Source organism: Empidonax traillii, unplaced genomic scaffold (genome assembly GCF_003031625.1).
Source record: "Empidonax traillii isolate 1590-97213 ecotype Southwest subspecies unplaced genomic scaffold, ASM303162v1 scaffold462:size771534, whole genome shotgun sequence".
NCBI lineage: Eukaryota > Metazoa > Chordata > Aves > Passeriformes > Tyrannidae > Empidonax > Empidonax traillii.
In genome coordinates, this window is record NW_020955655.1 from 266,754 (window position 1) to 279,515 (window position 12,762).

The window sequence follows — 12,762 nt, forward strand, 5'->3', positions numbered from 1 at the left end:
CAAAACCAACTCACTAAAAAAAAAAAAGCAGCTTTGTCAGGCTCTCCCTGCACCTACTTGTCTTCAGAGTGCCCTGAGAGGTGAGAGCCCTTCCTCCCCTGCTGAACTGACCCTGGATTGAATTAATACCTGGCTGCCCAGGAAATGGTGTGTCACTTTGCTATTCTGCAGGTCCCAGAGGACAATCAAGCCCCTGCTGTATCCAATCAGGATCTGGTCAGGGTTCTTAGGATGTTCCCGAAGGGCTTCTACCAATTCACACGATCTCCTGTTACAGTTATCTTCTGGCACCCTGCAGAAGAGAAAAAACCAAGGAAAGGTGATTCCAAGTACAGCCTAAAATGACTGTAATAAAAGGTGTAAGAATGAGAAATTAAGCAACAAAAAGTTCAAACAGGTAAATGCAGTCTTTTCACAAATCCTTCAAGCAGCAGAAAAATCTAATGTAAGACCTCACACCAGGCCTGCCACATGGACATGCACCCAGTCCTATTTTCTTCAGGGAAAGGCGAAGGTTTACAATGAATTCCAGGTCTGGATCCCAGGAGTGTAAAGACAGTCTGAATCACCCAACCTATTGTCTTACAGAATAAAGGTAAGATGGAAATGTCGGTAGGAAACAAAGATGCGAAGGAGGACAGTTTTCAGCAGCACTTGAATCTCCAGAGTGATAAAATCCCCATTTGGACAAAGCAGCATCAGAAGTTCTGCCAGTGGTTGAGAAAATAAATGGGTAATTACAGCTAAACATCAACCTTTTTTTTTTTTTTTTGGTAAAAGTAAACACAAGGCACAAAGTTTGCAGATTTACCCCAAGTGTCTCCCGTATCACACTGCCCACATGCTGGGCCTCCACAGTGACAGTACCGGGTCGAGCAGCACAGAAACTGTTACTTAACACAGCAGGACCCAAAGTTACTCCCGCAGGAGTCACGCGGACAGCGGACAATGCTTAACACAACAGCGAGGCCCCAGCGCGTAATCTCGGGTGACACTTCAACAAAAGATGTGTCTGCTAACGGGATTCCACCTCTGCACAGCCCTGTCTGCTCCCTCACCGCTGCAGCACAGCCTCGGAGCTGATGGTCCTGTCCTCCAGCACCCGCAACGACGGAAGCTCCACCACGAAGATGTTGCCGCTCTCCGTGCCGAGGTACAGGACTTCCCGGGAGGAGTGGGGAAGGACAGCTGTGATCTGCGTGGCACTTGGTGGAGACCTGGGGATGCAGATGTCACCGAATTTAAGAGAACTAACAACAACACTTCACAGAATTATGGAATCATGTTGAGTTGGAAGGGACCCATCAGGATCAAGTCCAGCTCCTGGCCCTGCACAGGACACCCCAAAAATCACACATTTAAAGGTGTCTTTTTTTTTTTCACAGGCAGAGATTTTGAGCCAGGCATGGTTCTTTTGAAGGAAGAAAACAAGCTTGAAGACAAAAGACTTTTGACAAGCGCACGGGCAAAGAACCAGACACCTTTTCACAGAACTCTCTCTTAAGTGTTCCTAAAGGAGCTGAAAGTAGCTGACCTAAGACTGGCGAAATCAAGTAAAAATAAAGCCATAACAGTATTTTAAACTCTGACTTAAGGGGTGCTTAGATTTACCTGACCTTAAGATTAACAGCTCCTGTACTCACACAAGTGGATGCACAGTATTTTAAAAGATATCACCCTTTACACTGGCTCAACACCCTTAAAAGCTGGTCTCCCAGGCCCCAGTCAACTCCTGTTTGGTTTCCATGGATGCTATTCCAATGGATTCAGAGGATGTGAAGAACAGGACAAGCTCTAGCTTAAAAAATAGCAGCATTTTCTTACTTGCTTATCCCCAGACTGGCTCAAAACCCCTCTCGTGGCTTACCCTGGTGGCCCCTTCAGGGTGAATCGATGCTCCTCCCGCAGCTCAGAGGCTCCTCCGTGCTGCTTCAGGCTCCAGAGATGCAGGCTGTTGTCATCCAGCAATGTCACCAGCTGGCACTACAAAACCACACAAAGTGCTTTTTTTCCCCCCCCAGAATCACAACATTAAATATAACACAGTAAATTTAGCAGTCAGGTTGCTGCTGCTCATAATTCTCTGCTAAAACAGGACCGGGGAGCTGGCTCAGCTCTTCACAGCAGTGGATAAACACTGCAGCAGTGGGATTTGGGGGTGGAGGGAGACAAGAAGTAGCCTAAAGGTTAAAAACCCAGTTTTACAGGGCAGAGGTTATCACTGAGGGGGATGGCAAGGCTTTAGGCTCCTGGAGAAGATCAGCCAGGGCTGCAAAGCCCAGCAGTGCAGCTGCAGGCTGTATCTCACCTCCTCCTCGCTCAGCACAGGTTTGCTGAACACACCCCAGCTTTGGGTGGGGCTGACACAGTCTGCTACACCACACTCCTCACATTCTTCGTGTCCAACCTCATTCTGGAGGGTTGTGTCAGAACCCTTTTATGAGCCCAGCCCTGCTGGCTGGATGTTCAAATTGGAGCATTTTACCTGCTGCAGCCACACCTGGTGCAACACTCCCCATGGGAGTTTCAGTTTATACCATTAGTTAAGCAAACAGACACCCAAAACCTCCTCAAGAACTAAATCCCTCCCATAAAGAGGCCACTCGTGCTATACTGGGGGCATCAGGCCACAAAGTCTGTGGCCAAGACACCAGTCTGACAGTCAAGGGAAAGGAAAGTGGTCAGACAGTCACCAGACAATCGGAAAATTCTGCTGTCCTATTTTTAGTTTGTGGCAATAACTGTTCAGAAATCCCCAGGAGCAAGATTCAATACCCCCAAACACTAAGGCAACAAACTTAACAGCAGGCAAGGTTAGCAATGCTGTTTTCAACTCCTGAAAATAATTAAATCAGCTCAGCAGCAGCTCCTGTTCTGTCTGTCCTGCAGAGGAAAGATCACCCAGCCCTACTAAAAAAACAGAGGCTGCAAAAGAGGGGAAAAAAAAAAAAGGGGAAAAAAAAGTAAAAGGAAGTTCTTGCTTCTGCAGCAGATTGCTTGAACTATCCTGGCCTTATTACCATTCCCAGGATGTTGCTGGAGATAAATGAGTAACAGTTATGAACAAGAAAGCTCCTCTTTAGTTTAAGGCTTCTCTTTTAGTTTTACCAAGCATCTCCACAGCAACAAGCGCTGCTGAGAGCACAAAATACACTGGGATAAACCTTTCCCAAACAAGCAGCATTTGAATATACTTGGTAATAGGAGCCCAATTTCCAGGAATAAAATCAACACCTGTTTAAAAGAGACCTACATAAGTCACAGAGGCACTGAAAATACACTTACCTGATCAGGTATAAAGTGAATCTGCATTACAGTGTTGTTCTCTTCATGTAAACCCATGAACTCCACCCCAGGAGCACCATATCTGATGAGTTTGTTGAGGATCTACAGTATTTAAGGTGACCCACAGCTACAATTAATTGATAAGAAGCTTGCTAGCAAGCAAGAGGAAAAAGAGATTAGTTTGAAACCATGTTTTACTGTTGGTGATCTGGACTGAAAGGAATCAATGCAAATCTGCTTTGATTTTACATGCTCGTGGCAGGTTATGGAGAACAAGGAAGTTTACTTCTTTCTTCCAGCATATGCAGAGGAGGTGCCTGGACCCTGTTTTTTCTCAGGGATATTTGGTGGTTTCCCAGACACTCCAATCCTGCTTAACTAATTTGTAACCAAGAGACAGATGGTTACTGCCTGCATGTGCAGTCCAGCCTCTGAGCACAAACAACACTAGGAATGAATGATTAAGCTGGCAGAGACAGCACCAACTTTTCCTTTCTGGGCTGGGTGACATGCCTGTTTTACAACTTGCCTAGCTGGTACTGTGCCATGGGAAACACCTCAGTGCCTCACATACACACAAAAATCAGTGGCTAAAATTAAAAAAAAATAAAAAAAATACCATCTTTAATGTTTAGATCTTTAATTCCTGGATGGTAAAAAAAATTCAGGAAGCTGAAAGCATTTCTGAGTTTAGCTTTAACCTTTGAAATAGAATTGCTTCAGGAAAAAAAAAAAAAAAGGAACCCTGCCCCAAATATTTAAACAAGACTGGAATTTACAACATGAAGGATTGCTAAACTTAGGCCAGATCTAGTCTGACCTTCTGCATAGCAAGAGCAGAGTCTTGTTTAATATCTGCATCAGCTCAGCTTCTGTTTGAGCTGTAGCTCAGCTCTCAGAAGGATAATCCCACCCTGATCAGACCAAAATCACATCGGATCTTGGCCAACTCTTCCAACATTCCAGTAACCCTTCCCTGCAAATCTACACTTAGTTCAACTTTTCAAACGTCTTCAAAGTTGCACATTCTGACTGGGTTTGAGAAATCCAGCCCAAGCTGTTGAAAAGATACAGTTTGATGGCTCCTGAGCGTGTCCCAATGGCCATAAGGCGGAGGAATGGGCTATAGCCCAGAGCGCTGGGTTGATGGGGAAATCCATGTTCCACAGTCTGGGAGAGAGAAAGAAAAATCATGATCAACAGCGTGTTTATGGGCACTGAGGTGCAGAGATAAAAACCAGCTGGTAAATATGGCACAGGAGTCTGAAACACAGCATGTGAAGTCAGCTTTTTCTCTTGAAAACTCTTCACACAGGTTAGATTTGCTGAACAATCAGCCTAAGGATGAGTGTATTCCGAAGTACCCCTGGCTCCACAGCCAGGATGTGCAGAAGTGTAACAGAAAAGAAAGAGAAATATCCTGAAAACAGTAGCCCAAGCAGCTCTTGATGATAAGATTATAAATAACTCTGCATAAGCACAGCTCAGTCAGTCAACAACACACTCCATCACTCCACATCAACTTCGCTTCTGTAAACCAATTGCTCAGCACAATTTCAAAGTCTGACACGAATGCTGTGTACTGTAAGACCAGCTTTATCTGCCACATTCCACACAGGTCAGCCTTCCTGACCTCTCCTGGTGACTGACATCAAGAAATGGTGCAAAGCAATGAAGAGCTGTGAGTGACCACCAGTGCTCATCACGGAAACTAAACAGATTTCCTATGGGCACTCAGGAAAACTAATGTAACCCAGATCCATTTTCCAGAGGGAACACAAGGAATGCTGGAATTTCATGAGAACAGGAGCCTGCTAGGCCACCTCAGACTAATTCAAAGCCATTTGGGACTAAAAAGATGGCACTATCATAGGGAGCAGTATATGTTGCTTGGCCTTAGTGGCTTTCCTGAAGTACAATTCACCAAGAGGAAGATTTGGAGCATGCTGAACACCCCAAACTGAGCATGGCTGGTGGATTTACAGGCCAGGGAATAACAATCTGCCATAGTTACAAGATGCAACCCAGCTGCTTGGAAAATAGCCCAGTCAGGTATTTAGAAGTGCTGATGCACAGCTATTATCATGGTTTGGGCAAAACAAATGTGTGTGAGTTCACCAACACACAGCCATGTAAAAGAGGGGTTGGCGTGCCCAAAGATCAATAGGGCTTCTTTCTGGAAAACAGTTACCTTACAGGCCCAGCTTCTGGAAAATACCTTCTCTTAAGGCAAGCTGGTCAGCTGCAGCATAGGAATTCATTTTCTTTTAATCATGAGGGTAATAACAAGCAGAAAACCCTCCATCTACAGAAGCAAGCGCTTGCACCTCACTCCCATCCTCATTTCCATCTTGCCTTTGAAGCAAAGCTACCACATCACTTAGTTTTATGCTTTATTCAGCCTAAAAGTAACACCTGGACTTTATTTCCTGCAAAGTGATTTCCCAACTTAATCCCCTGCACGAGAATCAAATGGAGCTGGTTTCATTTCTGTGGTCAGGCCATTAGCCTGAGGTGCTCCCAGCTGCAGCAAAGTACTTTAATGCCCTTTTACTGTTCCTGCTCAAAGACAGGCAGAGGAGGATACAGCTGACTCCATATCTGCCAGTTTGCTCCAGTTTTAGCCATTTGATCACAATTCATAGGCTGTAAGAAAAGAACTCCTTCCTCTAAACATCAGTCACCCCAGTCTGAAATCCTCTTAGGGGAAGATGAGCCACTTTAGAAGATATAAAATTGGAAATCCTGGAGCGTTTCCCAATTTTCTGCTTGCCAACTCATTAAATTGGGCTAAAGAGTAGTTACTAATTTTTTATTTTTTATAGGTAGATTAATACTACCAGCTCCAAGTCCACTGAATTTACTTCCTTTTATGATAATATTCAGCCTTACCTACTCATATTCTAAGAAGGTAATTTAAGTGTTAGGTTGGTATGATTAGAAACGAATTTTGAGAAGGTAATCTTTTTAATGTCACCCATGAAGTTGTTGCAAACCAAACTTTGCATAGCTACACGTATAAAACTTCCTAGAGGAGACTGTATGAAATCAGGAATTTATCTCAGAATTGAAACAGGGGAGTTTCCTAAACCAGCACAGGCAAAGAGGAATTTCTCTGTACCACGACAGCTACTGAGACAACACAGAAAAGCTTCCTAATTATCAACGTTGTGGGAGTATGAAGCGATGGTGTACAATTCTGGGAAGAAGATTCAAGGTATCACATTATCTTAGCGAGAAATCAGACATTTAAATGAATCAGGTGTAGCCCAGGCAATAAACACCATTCCACTCTCACCCAAAACAAAGTGAGGAACTTGTTAGGGAGACACCAGTGTAAGTCCACTGTTTTAGTTTCAACTTGTTCACAGTCACTGCACTGTCATGTTATCAGCACAACCAGGTGTAATTTTCAATGACACATCAATTAGAAACTGTGATTATTCTGAGATTTAATCCAGCCCAGAAGATAAAGCTTTAGCCTCAGAAAACCATGACTTATACAATACTGTACTGCCTGTTAGGGAGCTGTCAACACTAGCTTTAATACCGGCCTAATTATATCTTGGGTTTGATGTGTTAATTTGTAAACACATTAGACAAGTCAATAAAGCTTTAATTTTCAACTATGAGACCTATGAACTGCATAACCAAGCGTGCATCATTCAGTAATATTAACAGGAGGGTAATTTTTTCTGCAGGTATTCATTCAACAAAAAATTGGAAGTACCCCCCACTCCACAGGCAAATTTCAAAAGAGAAGTATCAGTAACATCCATGTCCTGCTGCACAACTTCTCATGGACTACAGCAAATGTACCAGTGGTTTCTGATAGCTTTGAATCTTCAACTGAGATGCCCATAAGAAGTAACAAAGATAAATGAATGACATCAGAGGGAGTTGTTTCCACAGCTGGGCAATGAAGGCCTCAGGGTGGTTTGGGGGCTGCATTTGACACCACCAGGGCCAGGCATTCACATTCACTGTCCTGATTACCCAGATCTTTTTCCCTGTGCTTATTTACACCCGGTTGTTAAATCACACCAAGCCAGCTTTCCGTGGCCTCCTTTCCTCCCCTCTCTGGGGCAGCTTTCATCAGCCAACCCTTTCACCTGCTCAGCAGGTAAACCCAGCAGGGGGGGAGCGAGGGGGGCAGAAGGCAGCCGAGGTTACAATGGAGCCTTTCAGCAGAGCTGAAAGAAGAAACCCGAGTGCCCACAATGTGCCCTCCTTCTCAAAAGGGCCTTTGTTTCTTTGGGGAAAGGTGGGAGCTTTCGTTTTCATTTTCCTCGGATTTGTCAGACTCGGTACAAGAAAGGCTGATGATGTCAGCAGCACCGACTAACAGGGATGCTTCGTGTCAGTCACACTGACTGCAGGAGAAACGTGGCCAAACCGAACAGTTGTTCCCAGCCCACACTAAAGCTGTGCCGATGAAATTCAGCTCTGTCCTCCTCCTTTCGTTGCTCTCTGCGTCTCCTCTCAGGTTGTTTTAGCCAAACCCAACCACAGGCCGTGCAAACCCTGCCCCTTTGTTAATCCGCCTTTTGAAGGAACAATGAAGGCTGGACGTGCAAACCCCGCTTTGCACAGACACCACCAGTTCAGATTTCAGGCAAGCCATCCATCACACCCATCAGCAGAGGGGTAGGAAGGCTGAAAACAGGGGGGGGAAAAAAACACGAAGCCATAAATTAAATGCAATGCTCCCAGTTTGGTAACGTTCAGCTGTAAGACAGGCTGGTTCACCTGTGTGTTACCCATCATCTAGTCTGACAATGCCAGCCTGAACATGTTCAATCTGCAGGGCTTGGACTGAGCCAAAGGCATCCAAATACTACTTCCAAAAGCAGGATAAACTTCAAGAAGCAGACTGCCAAGTCCACATACCTTATCCTTCATTCTATTCACCGAGCTAAAAACAGATTCTCACAACAGGTACACACAAGCATGGGAAGTTCTTACTCATACAGAGAAACAGATACGCAAAGCCAGTTGACTAAGAGAGTTTAGGAAGGTGTTTATTGAAACAAACACAAGTTTGGAGAGCTAGTCCAGTGGTCAATCAGTCCTTTAAAACCATCTGGACCACTTCTTATCGAGAAGAGAAATGCAACAGACAAACACTGAAAAGATCACAGCCTGTTAACACCTGACAGAATAAACAAACAAACAAACAAATCCACCAACACCAATCAAGTAGACTTTTTAAACTGAAGTCCAGCGTGGTCAAATACATTCCACAATATTAACACTAAACCTGTGTGGCAAAATGCATTTATATTCAGCTTCTGGGTAAAGTGAGGGCAGGAATCCCCAGCACTTTTAAGGCACAGACCTTCCATTTAGTCATGACCCGCATCACACACTGAGGAGGTGCAAATCCACCGTGCAGTTTCTCTGATCAGCAACTTTACAGTCCCACAAAATATTTCCCAAGCAGGTTCTTAACCAGAAGTCTTTCAAAGACCTCAAATAACAAGTGTTTAAAAACCTGCTTACCAGCACTAATGTGCTTGCTTTAATAGCACATTAGACAAGGACAGCCTTGGCACACAAAGCATTATGATTCTTGGCTCCTTGGAGCCACAACCTTCAACAGCTCAGAATTCAGGTCTGACTTTCCCAGACCTTCTCAGTCTACCCAGCTGTGAGTGGATGTTTATTGGATCAAAGGGTAGAGGCTTTCAAATGGCCCATTATCTCTGGAAATACTGGAATGGGAGACACAAGACTTGGGAAAAAAATTCCCTGATTTGTATGCAAGAAAAAAGTATAGTGTAAAAGGTTCTGGTGTAATGTTTATTCCCTTCTGATTCTTATTAGAAAAGAACGAGTTACTGTGGCTTAAAGGTGCAAATGCATTTTACAGGGCCTTTAATTACCAAGCTGTTAATCAAAGCAAACCACTAGGAAGTGTCCAAAGCAGTTGTCTCCCCAGAAACAAGATGCAATATTAACCTTCAGGACTGAATCAAATGGAGTCACAAATCCTGATGTCAGCTTCTAATATATTTGGAAGTTTCCCTCTGCTGAAAAAGCTAGCTCTTTCAACCCTGTTTTGCATCATCCAAATTAGTCTGTCTCTGGCAGGTGAAGTTTAGCCAAATATTCTCATAAGAAAAAGGCATATTCAAGGAAGGGACATCCCTGAAGTGGCAAAGGTTTTTCCAAGGTATATATAATTTTCCATGTTTATGAACAATTCTGAGCCATCCCTGGGATGTCTTTTCTGAGGCTGGCATTGCATTAGCTACACAAACAGCTCAGTCCTGGGCTGCACTTGCTGATTTTTCTACTGCATCTACACCATTTCCTCATGGAAGGAGGCAGAAAACAGACCTGAAGCACTCTTGAGTTCCTCAGGGAGGGAGGTATGCCTGGAATTGGTGTTGGTTAGTACCAGTTACATTAAATCATTTATCTCAAATATCCAGAGTTCCACTTTAAGTATCTATCTACACTACAATCCTAATGAATCAAGGATGCTATTTCCTAGGCTGATTTCATTTATCCATTATACTTTTCAGCAAAATTCCATTTAAACCTTAGAAATACAAAACCTACAAACATATTTCTGCTCCCCAGTGAAGGTGTAAGTAGCCATTAGCCCAGCAATGATTTAATACCAGACATTTACAGAGATGAAAGCACTATGTTCCTGGCCAGGACTCAAAAAAAAAAAAAAAAAGGCCAGGAGTGTTGGATAGATAGCACAGCCATTGCCATTGCTTCTTCACAGAGGGAAGGAAAAAACCTAGATACAGATTCACACCAAGATAATAGAAATTCATTATTAATGGCCACTCTGCAGCCCGGGTGCTACCATAGCCTTTAAAATTCACATTTAAAAACCGAGGTATACTTGCGAACAGAAAGTATAATCAAGGACAAAGAACTCCAGCTTCAGCTGCATCAAAAGCCATGACTTATGTGTATCTTTAGAAAAATATTTACTTTCCTAGCAGTACCACAAAGACCACCTCTAACAGAAACAGTCACAGCACATAGCAGGGCAAACTACAGACCACTCACAGCATAGAACAGCTGCTGTGAGGATCTCTTCTTTCAGCAAGTGCCACTTAACAGCATGACAAGGTCCTTTCTCTTAAAAAAAGGAAAGCCAGAATAGAGAACAGGCTCGTGAGCTTAAACAAAACAACTCAGGCAGGGAAAAAAAAAAAAAGAAAAAAAAAAGAAAAAGGACAGAATCAAAAAAGAGAACAAACCAACTCTACTAAATTTAACTTTTCCACCCACACTCAAGCAGTTTATCCTTGCATTTACAGGGCACAGAGGCTCAGGGTAGATTTGCCTCACACACACATGCCTGGAAGTCTGAGGAAAGCACCGTACCTTGTTAAACTGGAAAAGGTCGCGTTTCAGCCTCTCTCGCACTGGATCGTGTCCGGCTCTTAAGAACCTTCTCATCTTCCTCGCTGGGGTATCTTGGCAACAAAAGTCCTAATGAGAAAGAAGAGCAAAGCCATATAAACAAAAAGGCAGCCTGAGCAGAGGGGCAGGCAGAAGTAGGTTATTTATTTTGGTTTAGCAGGTAACAAATCAGCCAGAGCAGACCGAGACAACATCGCTATCAAGTGACTAAAACCTGACACCCCCCCAGCGCAGCACCTCTGCTGCAGCACTCCACAATGCCATTTTCACACCGATAAGGAAAGCCAGTACAGATAAAACTGGAGGATTTTAGAAGAGTTTTTTACACTTGGCCATTTTGCGGTCGCTTCAGTTGAGCTTCCCCAAAGAAAAGGCAAAACTGCAGTATTTGCATAAATATTCGGACAAACCCAACCTAAAGGCCAACTCCGAGGTTCAGGCATTATTGACTAGCATCACTTTTCAACCCAGGTGACCCTCCAGCTATTGAGCTAAAAAGAGAAAGAATCCCATTTTCAGCTTTGCTCCATGGGTACGGCAGAAAGGGCGCTGTGCTTCCTGCAGGGGAGCTGCATTAATTATTAACTTGCTTTTGTAAAATATCAAGGCTAACTCCCTGCTCAAGGTGGGGGTAGGGGAAGGAAATCGTGCACCTGAGGTTCACTGTGCAGCCAGAAACACAAACAATTCTGTGTGTCCCACTGCCTTGTCTCTCACAGTGACAGGAGGATCCAAGCAGGGTAAATTAGACCTGACTTACAACCCAGCAATCACACGGAGGGTCCCAGGCCACAGCCTCCTATTCCACACAGCTCAAGAGGTTGTCACATCTCCCCTCTGCAGAGGTGGTAAGTGATAAGTAAAACGCTGCCAACTTGAGAGCAAGGGTTTGAATCACATCCTGACAACTTACCCTGCTGTTAAGTGCTCTTGCCCTGGCCAACTCTCACTAACTCCAGTTTCCAGTGTACAGACGCTCCAGTCTGGGGTTTATTTTAATTTGCTGGACAGGAAATTACAGCAATTTGCCAGCTACTCTGTATACAACACACAAGTGCAGTGGGGGCCAGAACTTCCGAGGTGTAATGAACAATCAGAAGGGATATTCTGCAGAACCCCTTTGTCAGAAGAGGTACGTGCACACCTGCAGCAAGGTGGGGAGAAGGCATGAAAAAAAGAGGGACCAAGAGCACCAAAGGGACTGGAGAGTGACTGAGGGAAGGAGCTTTCACATCTGTACAGATGGGAGGAGCACAGCTGGAAACAAGGTGGCTGCTTCTGTGCTCCTGCCAGTAATGATGACCTTTGGTTAATGATTTAAAGCAGCCATTCCTGAGGAGCTGGAATTGTTTTTCAAATGGTCTCTAGCAAGGCCTTACACCAGCTGTGAAGGTCCAAAAGAAGGAAATGGTGTGATAAACAGGATGCTCTACAGGCATATTTTGAGAACTCCTTTTAGAAACTCCCTGAGCTTGAACTTGTACCCCTTTGTTGCATTACTGCCCTTTTACTTTCCTGCTTACACTCCAAAATCTCCAGCCACCTGTGCAGCACTGCTAGAGCTCACCATGACTGCAATGCAGCCCTGGTTCAGAGGAGCAGAAAATCACATGAGGACCAATCACCTGAGTCACTTCCCCAGAATCACCAGCATCCAGGTGACTAGAATATCACCTAGGTGACATTCTAGTCACCTAGAGCCACTAGCAGCACCAATTACCATGCAGAAAAGCAGCTCTGAGCAGGGCAGCTACAGGTATCCGTGTTTGTGAGCCACCAGCACATGCAGAGGTGATGAACGTGCACAGAAACAAATATAGCAGAGGACCCAAAAAAAAAGAGAGAAATAATAAAAAAATGTAGTTTACTTGGAAAATAAATCCTTCTACAATGATTTAGTACCTCAACTGAAACTTCAAAAATTCTATCAGGTCACAAGTCTTCCTTCACCAGACATTCCTGAGGGGGGGACATATTTACACAAAGCTACATTCACTCTAAGTTAGCAAAAGCTACAGAGCAGTGACAAGGTGCTGTGCTATGCAAGGAGAACATATCACACCCATGTATAACACACAACTT

At 44.1% G+C, this 12,762-nt stretch overlaps 1 protein-coding gene across 5 annotated transcripts in view; it reads right to left on the reverse strand.

The window, feature by feature from the left end:
- LLGL2 (LLGL scribble cell polarity complex component 2) overlaps positions 1-12,762 on the reverse strand; it is a 33,514-nt gene that overhangs the window by 15,311 nt on the left and 5,441 nt on the right. For 2 of the 5 annotated variants that reach the window (XM_027895633.1, XM_027895632.1), the window contains 6 exons: positions 10,642-10,749; positions 4,358-4,455; positions 3,286-3,367; positions 1,868-1,983; positions 1,059-1,217; positions 130-292 (listed from right to left, as the gene is read on the reverse strand). In XM_027895633.1, coding sequence (XP_027751434.1) covers positions 130-292; positions 1,059-1,217; positions 1,868-1,983; positions 3,286-3,367; positions 4,358-4,455; positions 10,642-10,716 — 693 coding nt within the window. In that variant the 5' untranslated portion in view covers positions 10,717-10,749. Of the gene's footprint in view, positions 1-129; positions 293-1,058; positions 1,218-1,867; positions 1,984-3,285; positions 3,368-4,357; positions 4,456-10,641; positions 10,750-11,042; positions 11,216-12,762 lie in introns of those variants that run through there. The other 3 variants (XM_027895630.1, XM_027895629.1, XM_027895634.1) reach the window with 3 other exon arrangements.